This window comes from Oreochromis aureus, linkage group 7, assembly GCF_013358895.1.
Source record: "Oreochromis aureus strain Israel breed Guangdong linkage group 7, ZZ_aureus, whole genome shotgun sequence".
Lineage (NCBI taxonomy): Eukaryota > Metazoa > Chordata > Actinopteri > Cichliformes > Cichlidae > Oreochromis > Oreochromis aureus.
This window is the reverse complement of record NC_052948.1, coordinates 55,228,556-55,255,488: the sequence shown is the minus strand read 5'-3', so window position 1 is coordinate 55,255,488 and position 26,933 is coordinate 55,228,556. Positions and strand designations below refer to the sequence as shown.

At 39.5% G+C, this 26,933-nt stretch overlaps 1 protein-coding gene across 4 annotated transcripts in view; it reads left to right on the top strand.

Moving 5' to 3' along the window:
• The window catches only part of slc38a9 (solute carrier family 38 member 9), a 37,064-nt gene extending 11,971 nt beyond the window's left edge, over positions 1–25,093 (top strand). Inside the window, exons 2-17 of one of the 4 annotated variants that reach the window (XM_039615452.1) lie at positions 2,828–2,929; positions 4,166–4,237; positions 6,968–7,111; positions 8,601–8,730; positions 10,759–10,877; positions 11,014–11,077; positions 11,238–11,331; positions 15,521–15,691; positions 16,474–16,533; positions 17,003–17,209; positions 18,000–18,107; positions 19,459–19,565; positions 19,704–19,817; positions 21,919–22,067; positions 22,482–22,571; positions 23,345–25,093. In XM_039615452.1, coding sequence (XP_039471386.1) covers positions 7,014–7,111; positions 8,601–8,730; positions 10,759–10,877; positions 11,014–11,077; positions 11,238–11,331; positions 15,521–15,691; positions 16,474–16,533; positions 17,003–17,209; positions 18,000–18,107; positions 19,459–19,565; positions 19,704–19,817; positions 21,919–22,067; positions 22,482–22,571; positions 23,345–23,510 — 1,677 coding nt within the window. In that variant the 5' untranslated portion in view covers positions 2,828–2,929; positions 4,166–4,237; positions 6,968–7,013 and the 3' untranslated portion in view covers positions 23,511–25,093. Of the gene's footprint in view, positions 1–2,827; positions 2,930–3,857; positions 4,238–6,967; positions 7,112–8,600; positions 8,731–10,758; positions 10,878–11,013; positions 11,078–11,237; positions 11,332–15,520; positions 15,692–16,473; positions 16,534–17,002; positions 17,210–17,999; positions 18,108–19,458; positions 19,566–19,703; positions 19,818–21,918; positions 22,068–22,481; positions 22,572–23,344 lie in introns of those variants that run through there. The other 3 variants (XM_031738414.2, XM_031738413.2, XM_031738416.2) reach the window with 3 other exon arrangements.
• Positions 25,094–26,933: the final 1,840 nt, after the last annotated feature.

Below are 26,933 nucleotides of genomic sequence, written 5' to 3'. Positions count from 1 at the left end.
TGTATGACCTCATCTGTCAACCCATCCATCAAACCCTCCAGAAGGGGCTCAGAGAAGTTCCCTGTAATCCCACCCCCACCTTAAGCTCACCTGTTATTCCTACTGCACATGTCACCACCGCCTTGCCTGTCGTTTTATGGCTGTCCTATGTATGTCCTGAACCACCTGCCACTCATGACTTCCTCATACAGCATCATAATTCCTATCTTGGCATGATATGCTTTCTCTAGATCAGTAGTGTCCAAACCCAGGGCTCGAGGGCCGGTGTCCTGCAGGGTTTAGATGTGTCCTGGATCCATCACAGCTGATTTGAATGGCTAAATTACCTCCTCAACATGTCTTGAAGTTCTCCAGATGCCTGGTAATGAACTAATCATGTGATTCAGGTGTGTAGACCCAGGGTGAGATCTAAACCCTGCAGGACACCAGCTCTTGAGGCCTGGAGTTGGCCAAACCAGCTCTAGATTCTACAGGGTGGGCCATTTATATGGATACACCGTAATAACATGGGAATGGTTGGTGATATTAAAGTCCTGTTTGTGGCACATTAGTATATGTGAGGGGGCAAACTCCTCAAGATGGGTGGTGACCATGGTGGCCATTTAGAAGTCGGCCATCTTGGATACAACTTTTGTTTTTTCAATAGGAAGAGGGCCATGTGACACATCAAACTTATTGGTAATGTCACAAGAAAAACAATGGTGTGCTTGGTTTCAATGTAACTTTATTCTTTCATGAGTTATTTACAAGTTTCTCTTTGTTCACAGCCATTGGCATGTCGAAGAGGTTAACACGTGAGGAGCGGATCGGAATTGTGTTGATATCTGGTGAACGCAGTAACCGGGTCATTGCAGCAGATTTCAGTGCAAGACACCCTACGAGACCACCCATCTCCCATGCTACAGTTAGCAAACTGCTTGCTAAGTTACGTGAAACTGGTTCAGTGTTGGATTTGTCAAAATGTGGACACAAGAAAACTGTCACTAATGAAGAAACATCAGTGGCTGTCCTAGCTTCATTCAGCAAGAGCCCACAGCGTAGCACTCGCTGCATGTCACTGGAGAGTGGCATTAGTCGAACATCCTTCGGGCGGATATTAGCTACTCACAAATGGCACCCTTACAAACTCCAGCTACTGCAGCATCTCAACGAGGATGACCCAGATCGGCGCACAGAATTTGCAGAATGGGCAAAATAAAAATTGGAACAGGACCCTCAGTTCATGCAGAAGATTTTGTTCAGTGATGAGGCAAACTTTTATGTGAATGGTGAAGTTAACAAACAAAACCACTGCTATTGGTCTGACACTAACCCACATTGGATGGATCCCTCCAAGACTGTTGGAACAACAAAAGTGATGGTTTGGTGTGGCATATGGGGTACAACGATAGTGGGTCCATTCTTCATCAATGGAAACCTCAAGGCCACTGGATATTTGAAATTGCTACATGATGATGTGTTTCCCTCTTTATGCACTGAAGCTGGCACATTCCCAGAGTTTTTCCAGCAAGATGGTGCACCACCACATTATGGGTGCCAGGTCCGAGCATTCCTAGATGAACAGTTTCCTGGAAAGTGGATTGGTCGTCGTGGGCCAGTTGAATGGCCCCAAGGTCTCCCGATCTGACCCCTTAGACTTTTATCTTTGGGGTCATCTGAAGGCAATTGTCTATGGTGTGAAGATACGAGATGTGCAGCACCTGAAACTACGGAAACTGGATGCCTGTGCTGGCATTTCTCCTGCGGTGTTGCTATCAGTGTGTGAAGAGTGGGAGAAGAGGGTTGCATTGACAATCCAGCACAATGGGCAGCACATTGAACACATTTTATAAGTGGTCAGAAACTTGTAAATAACTCATGAAAGAATAAAGTTACATTGAAACCAAGCACACCATTGTTTTTCTTGTGACATTACCAATAAGTTTGATGTGTCACATGGCCCTCTTCCTATTGAAAAAACAAAAGTTGTATCCAAGATGGCCGACTTCTAAATGGCCACCATGATCACCACCCATCTTGAGGAGTTTGCCCCCTCACACATACTAATGTGCCACAAACAGGACTTTAATATCACCAACCATTCCCATGTTATTACGGTGTATCCATATAAATGGCCCACCCTGTACTGTCTGCTGCCCTCCCTCCTGGACAGCTCCATACCTCCACAGGTATGTCATCTGGACTAACCACCTTCCCAGCTGCTCTCATTTCAACCTTAATCCTTGGCACTTTTTTTTAACATTCAATTATACTTCCTGGGTGATTTGTTTTACCTGTCCTCCCACCTGTTGCCTGTTCCCTTGCCATCCTCTGTCAACTCTGCCCCTTGTCCTTTGTTTGTCCTGCCACATGATTGTGTCTTCCCTCTCAGTTTTCCTCCTTTAAGATTTGTCATTTTTGGTTTTCTTGTTTCCCTCTGGGGCTGTAACCAGAAAGCAGATTCCACATTGAATTAATTGAACTTACTCTGATCAGCTGTTCTGGAACAGGAAACAGTGATAGGTACATGATGCTCATGGAGTGTGTAGCACATTGCCCTTATTGTGTCGACACTGTGTTGACATGTTGCTTAATGGCTCATTTATTCCGATTTTTTGATACCAAATACACATAATACAATATGTCAAATGATGTAAAATGCAGAATTTACAAAAACACGTTTGCAAGGAAGTATAAGTAAAAAAAAAAAAAAAGAGAAAATCAAAGTGAAAATTTTGTTGCTAGGAAATATAAGTGCTATGTGTGTATGTGAGGGGAAAATGCAGGGTTAAATTAACCCAGACTGGAGAAAATGTCCCTTTTCTCATTTTCTCTTTTCATTGTACAGTGGGTGATGGCGAGCTCCTCTCAGCATGAATGGAAATACGTTGAAAGTTGCACTTCCCGATAATAACAATTCTCACCGCTGTACGACACATCAGCTGAATAGGTAACTTTTGAATAGGTGATTTTTCTTTCAGCTACACACCCACCTATACAGGGTTTCGCTCTTTATGCTTGATGCACGCACCAATCACTATGAACCTTAAAGTTGCCAACCTCAAAGTTAACCAGGAGCTGATCTACATAGGTTTTCTTAGGGTGGCATGGAAATCAAATGGGGTGGCCATTTGTCATTTTACAAATATGCAGGTGTTATATTCTGTAATATGCATTAGAAAAGTAAAGACACACACACACACACACACACACACACACACACACACACACACACACACACACACACACACACCAATAAGGCCGCCCTTTAGTTTACCTCCCCTGTTTCCGAGTCTTGCATTTGGGTTCTACTCCACCTGCCACACAGCGAGCCTTGACAGCTTTCCACCATCCCTCCTTCTCTATTTTCTTATTATATTCTTAATCATTCTAACCTGATGCACATCCTTTCCATCTCGATTCACCATGTAGTTTCCTGGGGCAGTGTCAAAATGAGACATTGTCCTGGCCTCAGACAAATCTGACCAAAATCAAGTGCTGTTGCGACACTGTTGCGCAACTGTTGCGACAACAATTATTTGCAGTCACTGGCCATTAACTTCTAAAGAGCTGTCATGCTCAAACCTTAAATGGCCCTATTCTCATAGACAACAACTGGAAGCAATACAGACAGTTTGAGTTGCTTGATATTATCTATTAAACTGAGAATCAGATTTAATTACTAATTACACCTTCACTCAACTGATGGTGCCTGAATGCCGACTTTAGCCCTTTGTTCTTGCTGGGCATAACCAGGCTTGGCAAGCTGTTTGAAAAACTTAAAGGCAAACATTAAATGGTTTATGTCGCATTAGAAGTCCAGAAATGTGGTACACCACTGTAGAAAATATACAGTGGCGACCCCTAACGGCAGCAGGTAGAAGGGGAAGAGGAAGGTGGAGGGCGGCATAGCGTTCGAAGAGTATTGTCCGGCCTAAATACATACGAAGAAGAAGAGGAACAGGAAGAAAAGCAACATCGTCACCAAGCCTGGTACGAAGACTGCTGACTATTTGTAAATTAAGTTCTTCTTCCTCTACGCCGTTGCTCAGCTCATTAGTCGTGTACAAATATTATTCAATTATTATTTCTTATCGGAATAATATTTAGCTGATGTCACCGGTGGTGTTAGACTTAAAAATGAATAACAACTGTGTTGATATTTGATTTCACTTCAACTTTCGAGGTGAAACAATGGCAGAGACAGCAGAACTGAGATGAGCTGAAGACCCGAGGAGAGGACACTTCACTGCAGACTGTGAGTTCTACAAAGAAGCCATGCAAGCCTAGCATGACAAAAAAAAAGGAGTTTAGATATGAAACGTTGCCATTCAACTACCAGCCTTTGTTGCACACTCAGCAGTTTCTCTCGTTAAGGTGTTTAAAGTGTCTGAGCTTTGTTGTACGTGACTTTGAGTCTAAGAATCTTTAAAACTTCTTTACACTTAGTACGTATCTGTGTTGAAATGTGGTTACAGAAAGAATTCACTATGGATTATTTGTGCCAAAACCTCAGACAGTCTCAGTATCGACTTGTTACTTTGTCCAGAGAAATATTTGTGTTGTCACGTGCATGGCGGAACTATGTCTATAAGATTAAGTCGCTAAAGGCAGAACAAAAAGCTCTTCCTAAGAAAATGTGAAATAAGTGTGGCGATTTCTTGCATATAATGCAAAACAGAAATTGTACAATTCTAAAAAGCTTGAAAATTGATATTTGGTGTGAAAACACATTCCAAAGCTCCTCTTTGGATGTCGGCTGCCTTTTATTCCATTCTGTTAAGACGATCCTGCACCGCTTCTGTGAGGTCCGTGCTCTGGGAATACCATCAGATGGCAATATTTGTGGTTCCAAGGAGACTTTCTGTCCTCTAGAAGTTTATGTGAATTCTCTTTCTGCTGAGTTTATGAGCTCACTCACTCGTTTTGTGTAAAGTAAAAAATAATTGTGTTTGTAAGGGTAGCATAGTGGTTAGCATTGTTGTCATTCAGCAAGAAGGTCCTGAGTTTGAATCCACCATCTGGTAGAAACCTTTTCATGTTGGTGTGAGTTCTATTTTTGTAACCTGGCTTCCTCGCACAGGCCAAAGACGCAGAATGGGTGGAAGTCTGTTTTGTAAATCGTGATCATACTATATTTCAGAATCGAGGATTACCTGTGAAATTAAATCTCAGCCATTCTCGCTGGTTACAGGTTATTAGGTTATTAGCTAATGAGAGTGTGGATTAATACTTCTTCCTCCAAGAAAGCTCATCTTGAAACATCAAACATTGAACTTGAGAAACCAATAGTTGATGTCCATCTCTTATACTCTATGGTTTGGGATCATTGTGATATTTGAAAAATAAAGCTGCAGCTCTAGAGCTTCCACTTATGTTTTACAGTTGGCTGTGCATTCTTTGTTGTACTGCTCTCCTGACCTCCTCCATGCATATTTATGATGATATAAACCAGAAACCTGAAATTTGGATTTGTCAACCCATAAGACCTGTTGTCACTTACTTTTCATGCGGGTTTTGTGTATGTTGGCATACCTCAGCCTTTACTCCTAGTTTCTCTTCCTTAGGAATGGCTTCTTAACAACGATCCTTCCACTGGCTCATCCCTTGAGTTAGGTGCTTTTTTAATGGGATGATTCATAGGACAGTGTTAAGTGGCTTAACAAACAATAAAAAAGACATTCCTCTGAGAAAGGCCAGGTGCACGAATTTAATTAAAAGTGAGTGAAATAGCAGCCAACACCAGAAGAGAAACTTTGAAAGACTTTCAGAAAGGCTGGGGAGCTATTGCTCAAAGAAAGTCTGGATCATTGGGAGCAAAATATGAAGAACTGTGGAGTGGCTGAGAAGTTTTATATAGCTGTTGTATGTTGAAACCTTGAATGGCTTTGATGCTTCTTCCTCATTTGTCTCTTTATTCAAAAGAGAAATGAGGAAGGAGATGAGTTTCAGGTTTCAAAATTTTGTCATATGCACAGTACTGAGACACACAACACACAACAGATTCAAAAAAATGAGCTTCAAAAGCTATGTACTTATTTATACTACATCAGTTGTATGTACAGCAGACAGCAGTTGGTGTTCAAGACAGCTGTGCGAATTCGATTGAGTGTACAGGAATGTAGATTGAGGTAATCTGAGGTTATAAACTCCTGTCATGTGTTTTGGAGTCTAATGGCATTGAGTTCTTTAGTCTACAGGTCCTAGATTTCACACTTCTATACCTGCAGCCTCAGGGTAGAAGTGTGAACAGACTTTGTTGAGGGTGGGTAGAGTCCTTGAGGATGGAGGCAGCTGTCGTGTGGATTTTGCGATAGTCGATCCTCTGCAGAGAGGGCAGTGGACTCCTAATGACCTTTACAGCAATCTTCACTCTACAGGCGTTTCTGCAGTTCATAGCATTGGCAATGCTGTGCTGCAGCAGATTCACGCTCTTGCGGGTACTCTGCTTTCAAAGCTTTAAAATTAACAGAATTTTGACGGCCCAAAGGAAGAGGGGTCCTAATGGGACTGGTTACATTCAAAGCAGTGATGCCAAAAACTTTGTTACTGTGTTAAGCCAAGTTACATCCTGGCAGCAACATGAGCCTTGCTTAAAACTGTTTTTGTTGACAGTTTTGAAAATGACATTTGCTAAATGAACTATCAATAGTTATTTTTTGCACTGGATTACTTTAATACTGAAGAACTTGTAATAATGCTTGTGATTATGTTTTTTTCCTTTGTGACTTTTGACATAAATATAACTTCATATCATATAGTTGAGCCACATCTTAACTGAGTACATGTGAATAATTGTGCACATGTCTCTACAGGTTAATTTTTACAAAATGGTGAAGTAAGCACATCTGGAATGTAGACCCACGCATTCAAAAATTACCTTGAAAAATGCTGATCTGCACACAATTAAACAAACAATTGTACTAAACAATGTCTTATGTTTGCTGTGGTTGTATGTGTTTAGATTTTGTAACATGTTTGCTTCCAGTTAGGTGACACCTGTTGAGAAGCTTGAGCTGCAAGTCAGTAGAATCATGGAGGATGACTCCAGGCCTTTGCTGAGTTCAGAGCAGACTGGAGAGGACTACTTGCAAAGAGACTCCACAAATTCGCTAGACTTCAGAACTAAAAGGTAAATGCTGTGCTAATCAGTACAAAGTATGAATCAGTTTCTCTCTTGCCTGTCACATGCCATAGGTTCATGCTGTTCATTTCATTGCTAGATAATAAACAAGGTGCTTTATTACCTTGACTTCTTGGAATTCACTTAGCAAGCAAATACTAAGATGTTAGTTGTGAGATGTGTGAGTGCTTCATTTTCCTAGCACCATTCCCTGTGTTAGTGAGTTTTAATCCAGTTCACACAATGATTAGAACCACTCAAATCTCAAATATATTTGCTTTAATGCATGAATTTTCTTAGTCAAGCTACAGTGTGTCACAAAAGTGAGTACACCCCTCACATTTTTTGTAGAAATTTTATTATGTCTTTTCATGGGACAACATTGACAATAAGACACTTTGATACAATGTAAAGTAGTCAGTGTACAGCTTGTATAACAGTGTAAATTTGCTGTCACCTAAAAATAACTCAGCATATAGCAACAAAAGTGAGTACACCCCTAAGTGAAAATATCCAAACTGTCTCCAAAGTGTCAATATTTTGTGTGGCAACCATTATTTTCCAACACTGCCTTAACTCTGGGCATGGAGTTCACTAGAGCTTCACAGGGTCCCACTAGATTCCTCTTGCACTCCTCCATGATGACATCATAGAGCTGGTGGATGCTTGGCCAGTCAAGTACCTTTACCCTGAGTTTATATAGCAAGGCACTGGTCTTTTTGGAGCTGTTTGGGGTTGTTATCATATTGGAACACTGTCCTATGGCCCAGTTTCTGAAGGGAGGGGATCATGCTCTGCTTCATTATGTCACAGTACATGTTGGCATTCATAGGTACTTCAATTTACTGTAGCTCTCCAGTGCCAGCAGCACTCATGCAGCCCCAAAACAATGACATCCCACGTGCACTCAACTTCTTTGGTCGACCATAGCGAGGTTGTTCTGAGTGGAACCTGTCCTGTCAAACTACTGTATGGTCTTGACCACTGTGCTGCAGCTCAGTTTCAGGGTGTTGGCAATATTCTTATAGCCTTGGCCATCTTTATATAGAGTAACAATTCTTTTTCTCATAGAATTCTTTGCCATGATGTGCCATGTTAGACTTCTAGTGACCAGTATGAGAGAGCGTGAGAGTACTTAGGGGTGTACTCACTTTTGTTGCCAGAGGTTTAGGCAATAATGACTGTGTCTTGAGTTATTTAGAGGGGACAGCAAATTTACACTGTTTCAAGCTGTACACTGACTACTTTACATTTTATCAAAGTGCTATATCTTCAATGTTGTCCCATGAAAAGATATGACAAAATATTTACAAAAATGTGGGGTATGTATTCACTTTTGGGAGAAACTGTATATAAAGCCCTATCTGATTGTAACATATTATACTTTAAATAATATAAAAATGTAAATTGTGCAAATCCTTACTGTATGCAATGACATCAAAGAAATTGTGTTTTTACATGACTTGAAAATTACATGATTTTTATTGACGTCTTTCAGGCCTTTCCATGTGGAACGCAAGAACATTATAAATGATGGCCCACAAGAGACAGTATCTGCTGAGGCTGCTGTACTCAACAGCAGATTACACTACTACAGCAGACTCATGGGGTCTTCTGATCGACAATTGGTAGGTCGAATTTGTTGTCAGCATTTATTGATTGCATAGCTATAAACCTAAAAAACGGCAATGAATTTTGGCATAAAAGCTTTTAGAAAGCCATGATTATTCTTTGTTATAGACGCAGGCATGGAGAGCTGGAGACAGCGTGATGTAGTAGGGATTCCTAATTTAAAGTTTTCATGGATGAGTCTGTGTAGTCACAAAAAACTGACTGGCACATAGACTCATGTAAGAATCCTTGTATTCACTGTCTCATGACGCTAACAGAAATTGAAATAAAAACTTTAGGAAGTTAAACAAAATTCACATATATGCTAGTGGTTTTCCAGCAATGGAAAAAGGGTGTTAACACATTTGTCCACAACATTTATCAAATTCAAAATCTAGGTGTTTAACTTAGAATTGGTAATATATGATTAATGTAATTTTAATACTAGCTATTAGTTGCTCCATACAGCCCTATGAATTTTGAGCACTGTCACAGTGGAAGAGATTATTCCCATCAGCATAAAATTATAGATTACCTTTAGCATGTAGCTGTACAAAAGGGGCCTGAGTGTAAGCAGAGTTGCTTTTCTTTGGAAGAGACCGGTAGTGCCATATACTGTGTTACGCTTCTAAAAGAGCTCAATAAATATGTTTTCATTGTACTTAGCTGTCTGATTTTTTTTTTCTAGCAAGTAACAGTATTTTGTAGTTGAAATATCCATCCATCCATCCATCCATCCATCCATTTATCAATCTTTGCTTATACAAATTAGGGCCGCAAGGCACTGAAGCTTATCTCAGCTGCCATAAGAGACAGGGTATACCCTGGACGGGTCACCAGTTATTAAAATATTTTTTGAAGGCACTAGATAATTTAAACCCCAAAAGGTTCATTCTTTTCATCTGGACGTAGCATATTCAGTGGGAGAAACGTTTTGTCACTTATCCAAGTGACTTCTTCGGTCTCAGCTGACTGCGAGTTTCCCCAACCTTATAAGCAGTACCTTTGCACAATAACTGAAACCAGCCCACTGAATGAACAATAGACTGTGAGGTCAGTTCCTTGATAATTAATATGCACATTGTCATGACCACTGATCAACAACCACTGATCAAAGACCACTGATCAATGGCCATTAGTACCATTCACTCACAGAGAGTTGGGGAATGGCTGCAATCACAGCATTGTAAATGGTGAATGGGACCATTGATCAGTCGACTTTGATCAGTGGTCTTTGATCAGTGATCGATCTCAGGCCTGTATAAATTGGTATTATGGACTGTAATAATTTATATTACTTGAAAGAAGTCATAAGTTTAAGCTAATAACCTTAACTATTGCTTTTAAAGTTCCAAGTTTTTGGAAGGAAGCCATGATAGATCAATAGTGTATCTAACATGTCAGAATATATTGGAAAATCCAATGGGGTAAATCCACAAAAAGCTGCCCCAGAGCCATAGAGGCAGTACAGGTCAATTGATCACATAGCCTGTTCAAAAAGAAAACAAGATCTGTAAAAACTACCAGAGCTCAGAGTACAAATCTACTTGTTCATTTTGAGGTGAGTCTTTTTCCTGCTGCACTGCTACATCAGATCTTGGGATTCTCCCACCTGCCAAGATCCACTTTAAGCCCTGGTTGTCCCATGCAGTGCACCTGTATCAAAGCATCTGTATTGTTGTTTCTCTTATCATCTGTTTTTATTTTTACTTAAAATAATTTTAATTCGCCTTTCTATTGCTATTATGTTTCCATCCATTGGATATGTTAGCACATAGTTGCTTTTCATTTCGTGAATTCTCACAGAAAAAAAATTATTGCTACATGGTTATGACTTCAGATTGAAAGGGGTTATCAGCTATCTCCTAATCTTTTTCTTTTCAAAGTTTTGTAGTAACAGTGAATTACAAACTGAAGATCTGAAAATGAAGCTAACCTACCTTAATAAGGGGAATGCTATTAAAGTTATCTTTGTAATTATAAGATGTCATGACATGCACCTTTCTGAAATCTTCATCTTTAGTCTCTCCGTTTTTCCTCCCTAGAGTCCTCCAGATCATGTGATTCCCCAGCCAGATGAGATCTACATCTACAGTCCACTGGGAACAGCTTTCAAGGTCCCAGGCAGTGACCATACCTCTAAAAACCCCAGTATCATCACCATGTAAGCCCTATCAGCATTAGTAAAATGTGAAATACACTGCACAAAGCATGTGGAAGCTACATGCTTTCTTTGTACTTAACTGGATGCAATTAACTGCTTTGATTTATTTGTTTGTTTGTTTTTTTTCTTGTCCCAGATTTGCTATATGGAACACAATGATGGGTACATCTATACTCAGCATGCCTTGGGGTATAAAGCAGGTGATGTGTTTCAGTTCACATACTCGATGTTCTCAGCTCATTCAAAACCACACCTAAAATCACATAAAAAAACAAACTTTGTTTGCGAACTTTGTGCAAATAAAAGTTAGTGTAGAGGGCAAAAGTTTAAAATAAATATACAATTTTGACTTTATTTCAGGCTGGTTTCACTCTTGGAGTCTTCATTGTCATCTTCATAGGCCTGCTGATGCTGTATTGTTGTTATATTGTCCTCAAATCACCAAAGTCAATACGTAAGTCATTTTTACAAACTAGGTTTGGGATTAATAGACCAATACTAATATCTTTAGTATTTTTTGAGATACTTTTCAGTTTCAAAAAGGGGACAATAGTACCCAGTTCACAATGGTTTGTTTCAGATCTCAAATGCTAGAAAAATATTTTCCATTCCATATTAATATGCAAAATAAGGCCAATGGCAAATTCTCAACATATACAGTGTATAGGGTTCTTTGTGAGAGAGCAGTTATGTTTTTTGTTGTTAGAATTTCTTTAATATGTTGCCATTCACTTTAGCATAGCTGATTAATTATGCTATTTATAATTTGCAGGCCAGAAAGATAAATTCTACCCTTAAATTTAAAAAATAGTTTATCTGTTTATACTAAAATTAATTGTTTTTTCCCTCTTATTATCTGCCCAACATTCTTTTTTTTTTTTTTCTTTAGTGTCTGCATTATAAAGATTTTACAGAGTGTTGTGTTCCAGTATCATTCAGAACATGATCTATAGAGCAATTTATTCCCCAAAATGCATGATGAAGACTAATGTATTTATCAGGATTTATCAGAATTTGTCATTTATGAAGACAAGTCTGTCTTCTGCAAAGTGTTACATTTTTGGGTGATCACCGTACAGGAATGTCATTGCTGTATTTGCTCTGTTTTATATCAGTCAGAGCCTGATCTATGGAGTATTCCTTACTACTGTAGTTTAAAAGCTTTTCCCTCAATGACCTGAAGACAGCAGCAACAGCTTTCATCTTACCTACTTATAATGTTTCAAACCTTTACTGAAGTCTGCTCTTAGCAGGTGGACATGGAATGTGCTGACTGTGTCAGCGAGTCAAAGAAATTCCATCAGTTTAACTTGAAAAGCTCTTTGGTTGCTTTGTACATATATCTAGGATATTTCCTGCTGAGTGAAATGGATAACTGGATGAAATAAGAGATTTAAAAAAAAAAAGTATTTGTATAAATATGAGCTAACTACTTGTTACATGCGAATGTGCAGTGTTGTTTATGAGGGGCCGTACAAGCCAAAATTCATTCTTTCACTCTCACACACATACTTTCTTCTTTCACATACATATATTTTTCTTTCACATACATATACTTTCACTCTCATATAGTTTTATTTTAATTTTTATTTTTAGATATTTTTATTCTCATGTTTACACATATTTAACACACACATTGCAATATTGTGCTCTCTTATACATGTATTTTAATGTACATATTTACAAATTTTCACTCTAACATACATGCATTTTCATTTATGCATTCCTACATTTTGCTCTCATTTACATGCATTCAGTATGCATTTAATCTCACAAATAATATATGTATGTAAGAAGAGAATGTATACATGTCAGAAGAAAATATATGTATGCAAGAGAATAATGTATGTGAATGAAAGAGTATAGTGGAAAGGGAAGGAGTTTAATGGAAACGGAAGGCTGGGTGTCTGTACCGCTGTGATTGGCTGAGAAGCACGCGCGGGTCACTTTCAAGTGTCTGACAGCATTGAGTGGGGAGAAGAAACTCGAGTTCTTCAGCAAGCTATCGGGGTGTTAAGAAATATTTTATCATCTCCTGAAACGGTCACATCGTTGTCCTCGTCACTTGATCGAGATGGGACGGGTTCAACTTTTTTTTTTTTTTTTTTTTTACGTGCGCTCAGAATAGTGGCACAAAAATAACGCGATAGTTACCCACCAGCTGACCGGGTGGTCACTCGGGTTAAACATAATATATAAAGCTCAACTGACAAAAAATCACCGACTACACCACCAGGTATTATAGGAAAAACCATAAAGCCTTTGAACTAAAACAAACGCTGTTGTGACAGTGATGTACACTGTCTTGTTGGTATACAGTATATGCATGATTTGTATCACCTTCATGTTTCCAAACCGATACCATGAGCAGCAGTTTTTACAGCTCTGGCTCCAGCAAACATCAGCTGATACTAGAAATTAATTTTAAATAAATTCTAACAGCTTATCAAGCTTGAACGTGCTGCTGTTGTTTAGCGCCACATCCGCTGGTTTCCTCTTTCTGGCGCAAAGTGGGAGATAAACAAACAAGAGAGACGATCAGCTGATCATTGATCGGTTTCATGATTGAAGTAGCAACAGGAGAGGGAGGGAGGGGGAGAGAATGAGGGGAGAAGAGGCAGCTGTGCAACGTAAAGACAGAATAACTCCAGCTTTGTCTTTTTTTTCATTCTAGCTGAAGTACGGGACTAATCGCATTCTTTTTCCTCTCAATACGGATGTATTGTAATTGGTCCAGCCCAGAGTTGATCATGACCAATTGGCTAATCCACCACCTTTCATTGTTTATACCGTTACAAAAACAAACAAACATAAGAATGAAAAATCACCATCTGTTATATTGTGGTTTTGTGGCACAATATAACAGCGTACACAAAGAGTTGAGCGCGCACGGGCAGAAATGTTGAGAGCGTGAGCGCAAATACAAAAACTGAGCGAGAGGGGCTGCTATTGTGTGTGTGTGTGTGGATAATAGCAAACACTGAAATACATTTTTTGCACGCTGCAATGAATTTTGTTCACTCAAATTCAGCTTTTCTTCGCTCAAAATAAATTTCTCCTCAAAATGCAACACTTGCACCTGCAAACTTGTTTTACGTGCGCTCAATTTTTTTTACGTGCGCTCAGAATAGTGGGACAAAAATAACGCCATAGGTAACAGGCATCTCCGAAAATGTTAGAGCACTTATGGAAATATGTGATGTCTTGATGAATCAAGCAGATATTTGAAGTTTACACAGCACCATTCTCGCATGAAAATATCTTAAAAGTTTATTTTGTGACCTATGGCGTTATTTTTGTCTCACAAAACCAGCCAATCACAGACTTGGATGCAAAACTATCTGATTGGCTGTTCTGGTCTCCAATCGGCTCGAAATGACGAAATGCATCGTCATTTCGTCATTTCAATAACATATCCAGAATCCATTTCGTCCAAAACTCAAACGAGGCAGTGGCAGAGGAGCACAGAGTGGCGGAGTTTGAAATACTCTTTCTGGGTCACTATGGCGTTATTTTTGTGCCACTATTCTGAGAGCACGTAAATAAAAAAGTTGAGCCCGTCCCATCTCGATCAAGTGACGAGGACAACGATGTGACCGTTTCAGGAGATGATAAAATATTTCTTAACACCCCGATAGCTTGCTGAAGAACTCGAGTTTCTTCTCCCCACTCCATGCTGTCAGACACTTGAAAGTGACCCGCGCGTGCTTCTCAGCCAATCACAGCGGTACAGACACCCAGCCTTCCGTTTCCATTAAACTCCTTCCGTTTCCACTATACTCTTTCATTCACATACATGATTCTCTTGCATACATATATTTTCTTCTGACATGTATGCATTCTCTTCTTACATACATATATTATTTGTGAGATTAAATGCATACTGAATGCATGTAAATGAGAGCAAAATGTAGGAATGCATAAATGAAAATGCATGTATGTTAGAGTGAAAATTTGTAAATATGTACATTAAAATACATGTATAAGAGAGCACAATATTGCAATGTGTGTGTTAAATATGTGTAAACATGAGAATAAAAATATCTAAATATAAAAATTAAAATAAAACTATATGAGAGTGAAAGTATATGTATGTGAGAGTGACAATACGTGTGTCTGACAGAAGAATATATGTATGTGAGAGTGAAAATATATGTATGTGAAAGAAAATATGTGAGAGTGACAATACGTGTGTCTGACAGAAGAATATATGTATAAGAGAGTGAAAATATATGTATGTGAAAGAAGAATGTATGTGTGTGAGAGTGAAAGAATGAATTTTGGCTTGTACGGCCCCTCATAGTTGTTAATACATCTAAACACTTGCTTTTAGATCACGGTTGAACCGCTATATTTTTGCCACAGTTACAAGAAGTTATTGTTAAGACTGAAGGTACAGAGCAAATTAATTCAGCCTAAATAAAATGGTGAAGCTTAACACTGAACTTATCGAACATTATTCCTGAATCAAAAAAATATTTTATGCTGCTGCATTTACTAAAAGACTTTGCAAAAGAATGTTAGCTCATAAAGTTCATGTTTGTCACCACTGTGTACTATGGAGAAGTTTTTGTGATATATTTTTAACTTCATATTTGGTAACCAATCATTTACCTCTGTAATTATTCTTTGTGCTCTCCTAGCCTGTGTGGACACATCAGACTGGGAATTCCCTGATGTTTGTCAGTACTATTTCGGAAAAGTTGGTCAGTGGTCCAGCTTGATGTTCTCTATGGTGTCACTTGTTGGAGCTATGGTAGTCTACTGGGTACTCATGTCCAACTTCCTCTTCAACACTGGACAGTTTATTTACAGTAAGAAACAATGGTTTTATCTGCAAAAGAGTGGAATTATGTCATTCTATACTATTGCTCCACATGTTAATGCTTACTTGTTTATGTTACTATATGTGCAGCACAGTGACTTCAGAAACATTTTAAGCAAAAACGAAATTCACAGCTCTACAAGCTTTAACCTCCTAAGACCCGAACTCTTCCACAGCATGCAATTTTAATTTCTCTTTGATATTTGATCACATTGGGGCCTGATGAATGTAAAAACAAAGAATTACCAGATTTTTTTTTTTTTTTTTTTTTTTTTTACCTTATTTTTGTTTTTAAGAAAAATAAGAGCCACATATGAGGATATTCATTTAAAATTTTGATAGAACAGTAGCAGTATAATGTCCCCGTAAGTGAGTATCAGGCCCTTGTAAAGCAAAATTCAGTATTTTGGTCTAAATAACCCAAAATGTGATGTCCACATATGTGGACGCCAGGTCCTAGGAGGTTAATTAACTGTGGTAATATTACACATAGTGTGCCTGATGTTTGTAATAACTCGTTTAGCTGAGGTTAAGCCATTGGATGACCTAAAAGATATTGTTACATTATTTTTCAAGTTTCTGTGTTTAAATACACAGAAATTACAACTCAAGGCAAGACACACCGAGAAGATCTCTGAAATTTGCACAGAAGACATTTGCATAACACAAAGACATTGTGAAGAAAGATGTAAATTCATTCTAGGCTTTATCTCAAAATTTGCAAGAAGGCTTGTTTCTCTTAACCGATGGCTTCCTCTTCTTTGTCCATAGACCATGTTCACAATATCAATGTGTCAGATTCAGAGTTGGAAACCAATGGCTCAGAAAAAGGTAAGTCACTTGCTGTATGCAAAGTTTCAGCTTTATCATATACCTTTCAAAAAAGGTTATAAATTCCAAGTAAATAAATCACATCCAGGGAATCACAAAGTTACTGCTTTGAAAAAAGGACAGAGACCACCTGCGTACTAAATATTGTAAAAGTTAAAGCTTTTTGGCCCGTATTTCCAGTCTTTTTTCAGATTTTTATTAAAGTTAGAATTAGATTTAGAATAAAAGTTCGGGAATTTCTGATGGTTAAATCTAGGGGCAAAATGTTTGTGAATGAAATAATATTAGTGAACCTCCTCACAAAGACCACCAAACAGGCAGCGGTTAGGCAAAAAGCAAAAGGAGACTGGAAAAGCTTGTGACTGAAAACAAAAATGTACTTTATGCCTTTGATCTGGTGCATTTTATAATTTTGTATTACCCAGTTAATTAACAGTGTTTGATGATATTTTGTTCATTTGTTCACCAGTCATCTGCCCTTACCCAAATACTAACCCTGGAGGGAACAACACCATCAGCACCCTTTACCTCAGTGACAATGGAAATATGTCTGATGTGAACCCTTTTGAACGCTACTGGAGTAAAACCAACACTGTCCCCTTCTATCTCATCATTCTGCTCCTTCCACTGCTCTGCTTACGCTCAGCTTCCTTCTTTGCAAGATTCACTTTCCTGGGTAAGACATCAAGAGGTTGACTGGAGCCACAGCCACCCCACCCTGGGTGGGAATGTATCAGGATTATCCAGATGGGGAAAAAAAACGCTTTCAGTTTTTTTTCAGCATTGTCCACTCATTTATCTTTCAATCTCTGGCTGCTCCAGTCTGCATGCCAAAATATCCTTGAGCAAGATAATCCCAGCTTGTTCTTCAATGCAGCCATCGAAATCTGAGGATGTGTGTGAATGTTAGATAGAAAGTACCGAAGGTTAGAAAAAAACTTGAATGAATGGGGGAGGCATATTGTAGTATAAAGCACTTTAAGTGCTCAGGTAGAGTAGAAAAGCGCTACACAAGAACTGGTCTATTTACCAAGAGCAGTCGCATTGTTTTAGATTAGTCAGAAATCTTGAGCTTCGTATATAGTGTGTACCGGACTTTCTTCACAACACACTGTTGGCATTTGATTAAAAAGGGGCCAGCATAGAAGCGTATTCTTTTTGTCACATCATTTTGACTGAAAGCTCAAAAACTTGGCTAGATCCTTTTCTTTGTAGACATGGAGTTAAGACTGGTGTCTTCTCATTAAGAATTTCACATTTGCTTAAAGATGAATGAGTGGTGAAGCGCAATACTGATCATGGTTTTCCTTTATTTAACATTTGTACTTACTTAAATAAACATACTCTGATGTGGAGTAGAGATAAGTCAATTAATTGTTAATTGTGGGGCTTGATTAATCTTCTTTCTGTGTTGCATCAGCCATTCATCCATTAATGTATTGATGTCATTCATCCATCTTGTACAGGCACCATATCAGTGGTCTACCTGATTGTATTGGTCACTGTCAAAGCTGTCCGCCTTGGCTTTCACCTGGAATTCCACTGGTTTGACAAAACGGAATTCTATGTTCCAGGTAAAACTGGTGTTAATGCTTCTTTGTGTGTCTTTTAACAGGAATGTAGATGTATGTGTAGATATTGGTAACAACCGAAAGAAATGACACCAAAGATGTCCATAAATTGTGTAATAATGGGAAATAACACAGCACATGAAGAAAGGGATGTGCAAAAAGTCATGACACCAGCTGAAAATCAAAATGTTATATTATTAAGGTGCAAAATGGAGGTCCATTGGCTGTACACCTATGGATCCATGTAATAAGGCATATTATGACCACTGACAGAGCAAGTGAACATTTTTTCTTCAAAGCTGATATGTAAGAAGCAGGGAAAAAAGGGAAAGTGTAAGGATTTTTGGCCCTAATCAACAAGGATTGATTAGGGCCAAATTGTGATGGCTGCATGACTTGGTCAGAGCATCTCCAAAACTGCATCTTTTGTGGAGGTGTTGTTGGTCTGCAGTGATCAGTATTTATCAGAAGTGGCCCAGTGGTGAACCGGTGACAGGATCAGGGGCAGCTAAGGTTCACTAGTGCATGTGGGGAGGGAAGGCTGGCCCGTGTTGTTTAATCCAACAGTTGAGCTACTGTTGCTCTAATTGCTCAATAACATAATGCTAGTTCTGGTAAAAAAGGTGTTAGAATACGCAGTACATTGCAGTTTTCTGCATATCCTCAGATCAGTCAGAGTGCACATGCTGACACCTGTCCACTGCCAAAAGTGCCAAGAATGGGCATGTGAGATTCAGAACTAGGACATGGAGCACTGGTAGGAGGTGCCCCGATCTGAGGAATCATGTTTTCTTTTACGTGGATGTCCGGGTACATGTGCGTTGCTTACCTCAGGAACACCTGCCGCCAGGATGAACTATGGGCAGGAGGTAAACCAGCAGAGGCAGTGTGATGGTTTGGCTAATGTTCTGCTGGAAAACCTTGGGTCCTGCCATCCATGTGGATGTTACTTTAATACATACCACCTACCTAAGCATTGTAGACCATGCGTACCCTTTCATAAAACTATATTCCCTGCTGTGGTGCTTTCAGCAGGACAATGTGTGTTGGCACAAAGCAAAAATGTTTCAGGAATGTTTGAGGAGTACAACAAGAAGTTTGAGGTGTTGACTTGGCATGTAATTTGCAGCAGTTGAAGAATCTGTTGCTAACATCTTGGTGCTAAATAACACAGCACACTTTCAGGGGTCTTGTGAAGTCCATGCCTTGATGGGTGAGGGCTGTTTTGAAAGCATAAGGCAGATCAACACAATATTAGGCAGATGGTCATGTTATGCCTGATGCATGCGTGCGTGTGTGTTCTCAGTTTCTTTACATTAGCAAATGTATCTATTTTTTAATTATGATCTTTCAGAGTTCAGATTGCTCTTCCCTCAGCTCACTGGTGTTCTCACTCTCGCCTTCTTCATTCACAACTGCATCATCACATTAATGAAGAACAACAAGGACCAAGAGAACAATGTGAGTGGTATTTATTCATGTTCCTCCAAATATTAGTACTCTTCAAATCTGGTTTTTGCTGAGTAAATTTAGATGACATAATTCAGTCTCAGAAGTTTTAATTCTGATGGATCTAAGGTAAATTTGGTATGTTTTCAGGTGCGCGACCTGTCTGTGGCTTATCTTTTAGTGGGGCTAACCTACCTGTATGTTGGAGTGTTGATCTTTGCTGCTTTCCCCTCTCCTCCTCTCTTTAAAGACTGCATTCAGCCAGTAAGATTTTCACTTTATTGTTATTTTTAAATAAGTTTATGTATGCATTTTTATTTTATTTTTTTCACCAAAATGCTCATATTTTCCCTATACCCACTACCACTTAAAGATGCAAGTAAACCCTTCGATTTAGTAACCGATTAAATGTCTTTTGGCAGCAGCATTCTCAGAAAGTGTATTCAGGTAGCTGTGGTTCAGTACAATGCACTACATTTAGTAAGACTATTCTTCCCTGAAAAGAGTCAGTGGTAGCAGATTTTTACCATCTATGATGTATCTGGGTAAAGGGGCCTGTTATTTTCATTGCACACCATCTACATTGGGTTATCCCTGAGCAGGGTAAAAGATGGATTGTCTTTGTTGGAGGTCAGTTTATCATAACTTTGCTTTAGTGTTGAAAGGTGTTAATCTGCTGTGTTAAGTCTTTTGAGATATAGCTGGTAAAGGTAGATCATTTCTACACTAATAAACTGGGCTCAGTGGTTAACATGGTTACTACTGGACAATTTTGAAAATGTAGTCACTGTTAACAATCTATACTCATCCTTTACACCACGTGTTTCCTAAGGCAATGTCACCATGTTTGACTATAGCTGTCACACAGTAGACCTTGAACTACTGTATGACAGCTGTAGTAGTTCATGGTTGAGAAGTGGTTTGCGTTGCTACGCTGAGCTTACAGAGGCAACAGAGCAGAACAAAGTTTCCAGTTGTAGTTACAGTCCATCAATGGGAGGACTCTTTAAATTGCTCCAATATGTATTTAAAATAAACACAGTCAATATGTTAGAAGAGAGGGACCATATGAATTGGTTGTTGTAACTTCTGACTCTAATAAGCTTTTGTTGACGTAATTAACTTACAGGGTTACACACTTTTAATCTACTCTTTGTAAGTGGAATTGTTTTTCAGTATTACCAATTTTTTCATAAATTTCAATTAGATTAATGTTAAAATCTAACTAAGCATTCACAATGATTTTTATGTAAATAGATGATTTAAAGAGGATTCCTTCTGTTTGTTTGTTTCCTCACACTGTACACTGACAGCTGAAACAGTTTTGATTTTTTCAGTCATGTACATGTAGCTTCAAATGGTCTTCCGTGGTTTTTGGCATTATTTACTTTATATTTTTGTGTGTATTTACTGGGAAATTCCCGAGCAGTTTCTGTGGTATATTGGGTTCCCGCTTCCATTAGGTGTGTGGTCTGAAACCATATTTAGATGAAAAGTAGAATCCATACTAAGCCAGGACCCAAGGTATCACTGCAGAACATTCCAATGGAACGTGTTGGTCAGTATGCTATACATAACATGGCAGCAGTTTTAATCTTGTGGCTAAATGGTGTTTATTCTGACATATTAGTCATTTTGTTTCTGTTTAGATTTAAATATGATTTGCTTTTGTTTGAACCATAAGAATTTTTTGTTGGCTTGTTTCTGTCACGGCTGGGGCAGCAGTCGTGTTGTGGATGAATGAGGACCCAAAATGCAAGCAAGCGACTGATGATATGAGTGAGCGTTTATTTACAGAGTGGCAGGGTGGCAAACAGGCAGTGAGGGATGACAAATAACTGAAGAAGACCTAAACTGGGATAAACTAAAGAGCAAACCTGAAGTCATATGAACTGGAGAATGCAGAGAGACGCAGAGATACACGGATGACGCAGATGACACAGAGAAACGCAGACTACACAGACAAATGCAGACGAGCCGACAACAGGCACAGACTGACACCCACTATATATATACACACACACAAACAAGGAGACCAGGTAATGACATACAGGTGGGAGCACAGCTGATTCTAATACACAAGACAACCTGAGGAGACAAGCTGAACACGATGACAACAGACACCGACCTTCAGAATAAGACAGGAAATCCAGAACACGAACAGGGCACAAGGGGAGGACACAGAATACCAAATCAGAATACACACGAGGCACAAAATGAACTTTAAGGAAACACAAAACGCTGGGTCAAAATGACCCAGGATCATGACAGCTTCTTGATGGACATGAACATTAAAACCCCGTATTTGCTGATTTCTGGCAAACATAAGTTAGCTTATAAACACTGCACTGCTTTTCTCTCACAGAACTTCCTGGATAACTTCCCCAGCAGTGATATTATGGTGTTTGTGGCTAGGACCTTCTTGCTTTTCCAGATGATTACTGTATACCCCCTGTTGGGTTATCTGGTGCGGGTTCAGATGATGGGTCAACTATTTGGAAATCATTATCCCAGGTAAGAGTAATGATTTTTCCATTTAACAGGAAACAAAACAATGCTGATAACTGATCATATTGCCCCCACGTTGCTTGTATTTTAAACAAAAAAATGTGATAATTTCTCAATTTAACTGCTAAATTTTGTCCAGTTGTTTGTGTCTGCGGCGTGAATAATCAGGCAGTTTTCTGCTGTGGGATGCACTTTGTGCTCCTGTACATAGCTGTAATAAGAGAGTTGCAGTTTCTACTCCAATTGTTATTCATTAAATAAGACTAAGAAAAGAAATGACATTGTAACCGAATAAATAAATAAATTAATAAAAAAACAAAAGCATGCCATCTCTTAACAACCTTATGATGTCCTGGGTAAACAGCGATCGGTGACTTGCCTGTAAGCAATTTATAGTTTGTTATATTGTTTTTTGTTTAGTTTCCTTCATGTTCTGATACTGAACATCTTAATTGTTGGAGCTGGTGTCCTGATGGCCACATTTTATCCCAATATAGGATCCATCATACGGTAAGTATGAAATTGTTTCTCTTCACATAAGTGAATGCAAAACAGTCTAATTAGTCTTAGTTTAATAATTTAGCTTGAATAACATTTCATAAAGTAGACTGACTGTGTGGCTATGAAATTCTGTAAATGTTTTGATGACATTCTTACATTATTGAGATGTTTGAAATTAAAGACTACATTGGTCATACTTGAATGAAAAATAAATGAAATAGATTGTTATAATAATGGCGATAAATGGATGACTAACTTAATAAAGTAAAATTCACTAAACAGATCTATATTTGTATTTTCGGAAAAATAGTCACAGAATAAGCAGTTCCAATTGTTGTCGTACCCTCGAAGTGCTTTGGGTGAGAAGTAGAACAGCACTATATAGGAATCAGTCATTTTACCCTGAAGTTAATTTAAAGATAATAAAAGGCTATGAAATAAATAAGGTCATTACAATATAAAAATGAATAATAAAATAAATAAAAAACATAAATAAAACTATTCTGATAGTTCCAGGTTTGAATTAGAACTGAATGTCTTATTTATTTGTATTTCAGGGTTTAAATCAGTGGCCAAAAGGTAAACCTGTGTTAGCATGGAAGTTCATCCTTACCTATGCAAGGAAGAAAAGTTCTTCCTTCCTTCCTAGCCACAAAAGGAAACATTCAAGTCTGTTTCCTTTTTTGTTGTTGTGGCCATTGTTGTTTAGCATACTAGTTGGCACCTTGTAATGGTGTAGTGATTGCTGAGTAGTGGTTTTAACTTTGTGTTCCTCTTTGCAGATTTTCTGGAGCAATTTGTGGATTGGCTTTAGTGTTTGTATTTCCCGCATTAGTCCACATGATCACCCTGAGACGGCAGGGGATGCTGAGGTGGACGTCAGCGATTTCCCACAGTTTACTAATCTTGCTGGGTGTGGCCAACCTGGTGGCTCAGTTTTTCATGTAGAAGTAGCTAGTTAATCTTTCAGATTTAAGATTAATAAATATGAAGAAGAATTCAGTTGACAATCTGACATTATTTGAAGAAACATGAATCAAATCAGCTACTCAGATAAATGTTTGTTTGTGGTAGTTAAATTGGCTATCACAAGAAGTTACTGTTGAATATTAGGGCAGTAATACAGGTTAATAACAGGAATTCAGTGTTTTTGTTTGGTATACATTCATTTTTATTTTCTTCATGTTATCCAGCCTTTTTCTCTGTGATCACATCTTCCTCTGAGATCTGTTCACAAACTGTAGTTTCAACAGACAATTTCAAGAGATGCCCTGCTAGTCGTATACCATATTGTACACTGTGTTGAAACACAGATGTGTCAAATGGGTGTGAGCATTGGGTTTACGGTTACCGTATATATATTTTTGGCAACAGTTTCCTAGGAAAAAGCCAAGAGTGCACTTTATTCAAAACTAAAACAGAACCAGCCAGAATTAAACTGGATCTAGTGAACAAAATGGAAAATTTAACAGGTGAAGATTTATAAATATTCATTCTGTTTAGGCCAAAGTGATGTGGACACCAATTGAATAACATTAGCTCTCTATAGTTCCTTAACTGTAACTTGATAGGGCTGGATTACAGCAGTCACAGTTATATCTTGCTGATAGTAACTATCAACTATTGACTTATGTATTTTTTAATTATAAATAACATCTGGCCCAGCCATAGGATAATTAACTGCGGCCTTGATTTGTTTTAAATGTATACTATATTTTACTAATGATTGGATAGCTAAAGGGATGATGTGCATGGAAAGAGTCTGTATTAACTTTAATTTTCACATTTTTTTTTAATCATCAGTATCAGTGTGAAAAATAATTTTGGTTTAAGGCAAATTTTAGTACTGTGGGCATTATTATGTGTAACATTGCATTCACTGAGGTCACATGCCGATCAAAATGCACTGTGGTAAAAAGCAAGCAATAACTCAGTATTAACAATTGTTATAGCAGGGTAATATTAGACTATTAATAACTAGTTTTGCCTCATGGGCATGTTTGCATGTTACCCATACCCATAGTTTTTGGCCCCTTCTTTCACATTTTAGTCTAATATGTTTCAGCAATAACAATTGTTGATACAAGCTATTACTTGGTCTATACCTTGGTATTTCTTGTGTTATTTGAGTATTGCACCGTTTAGACATTACACCAGTATTATCATGTTAATACTGAGCTGTTATTAAGTCCTGTCATAATAGTGAACAAAATTATAAATATCAATGTGGGGTTTTCAGATTGGTTCAGAGTGATTTCCCTTTCCACACAGCAAAAATGAACAGAAATGTTGGGTGTAAGGGAAGATAAGGTGCTGCGAAAGTCACCTGTACAAATCAGTCAAACTTTTTAGGTGTTTGGTTTATTTTATTATTATTATGGGGTTTATTTTTTTTCTGTAGCCCACAAACCAATTATTAAAACCATTATTTTTTTTCTCCACACTTTGTATTATTTAATAATCTTTAAATGAATACAGCTGAAGACTTTTTTTCTATCAGTGTACACTAAATAAAGCTTAATTGAAATGAATCCCTTTGTCTTTATACCAAGTACAAACAGTTTTCATTCATTGTCTTTCGGTTATGTAATTCACAGTTGCGGGGGGTGATGATGTCATAATTCCTCTTGGAATCTCGTGGAATCTTGCACTGCCGACCTGTAGGCCATGAGGGTAAGGGGAAGATGGTGGTCCCAGTCCTGTTGGTGATCTGAGGTAAGGATGGCTAACTGCTGGGCCAGCGCCCTGTTAAACCTTTCCACCAGTCCATCGCTTTGGGGGTGAAGTGGGGTGGTGTGGGTCTTCTTAATCCCAAGGCGTTCTCACATGGCAGCAAATACCTTGGACTCAAAGTTACGCCCCTGGTCACTGTGGAGGGTCTCTGCTGTTCCAAAGCGGCTGAACATCCCCTCCACTAACACATCAGTGACAGTCTCAGCCTCCTGATCTGGGATGGCATATGCTTCCGGCCACTTGGTAAAATAGTCCATGGCCACAAGGACATAGCGGTTTCCTCTGTCTGTAAGTGGAAATGGGCCCATGACGTCCACAGCTACTCATTCCATTGGAGCTCCTGCTGGTTGCTGCTGAAGCTGAGCCCGGGACTGGTCCTGTGGCCCTTTGTGCGAGGAACATGCATCACAGCTGCGGCAAAAGTCTTCCACATCCCTCCGCTGCTGACCCCAGTAGTAGCCCTGGCGCAGGCGGCGTAGGGTCTTGGAGACCCCAAAGTGGCCGGAGTCAGTGCTCCTATGGCAGGCTTCCAGCACTCCCATGGCCGGCTTCCAGCACAGCTGACCTCAGCGACCTTGGCACCACAACCTGCCACCTCTCCTCCCCTGTGGCGGGATGCTTCCAGGCACGCTCCAACAACCCCTCCTTCAGCCTGAGAGCATTAAAACTTGGCCCACAGCCCCCTGGTACAGATGGAAAACGCAGTGACCTCATCCCAAAGGGGTTGCTCCTCCCTCTCCAGCCACTGCAGGACTGGCATCAGGTCAGTGTCTTGTTCCTGCCGTGCCCTCCACTCCGCTGCATCCACCACCAGAAGAGCCCTGCAGGCGAGCTGTGTTGCTCCGTCAATTGTTGTGAGTTCCCGCTCTGTCTCCTCTCGCTTCTCACAGTAACGGCAGCCAGCTGCAGCACATGGGCGGCGAGAGAGGTTAGAGAGGCGTTAGAATGGTGCGTCCCTGCTCTGTGCTCCACAGTGAAATTGAAGGCCTGGAGCTCCTCCAGCCAGCGAGCCACCTGTCCCTCTGGCTCCCTGAAAGACATCAGCCACTGGAGGGCGGCATGATCAGTTCTGATAACGAATGATGTGCCACACAGGTAGTACTTAAAGTGTCTTACCCCCGCCACCACGGCCAGCAGCTCTCGTCGAGTGACACAGTAGCGCCGCTCACTCCTGTTCAGGACCCGGCTGAAGTACACCACCACCTTCTCACCGTCCGGCCCGACCTGCGACAACACAGCTCCCAGCCCCACATTACTTGCGTCAGTGTCCAGGACAAAAGGCAGGGTGGGGTCAGGGGGGGCAAGGACAGGGGACTCTGTCAGCAATCTGCGGAGGGTGTTGAATGCCTGCTGACAGTCATGGGTCCAGATGAAGTCACGGTCCTTCTGCAGCAGGCGGAAGAGTGGTGCAGCTATAGAGGAAAAGCCCTTCACAAACCTCCTGTAATAAGACGCCAGTCCTAGGAAGCTTTTGAGCGGTTTCTGGTCCGCTGGTGTGGGCCACTCAGTAATGGTGTGAATTTTTTCCTCCAAAGTGCTGATGCCCTCATGACCCAGCTTGTGGCCCAGAAACTCCACCTCCCTCCTCATGAAGTGGCACTTGTCGGGGTGCAGCTTCAGGCCTGCAGCTGCCACCCT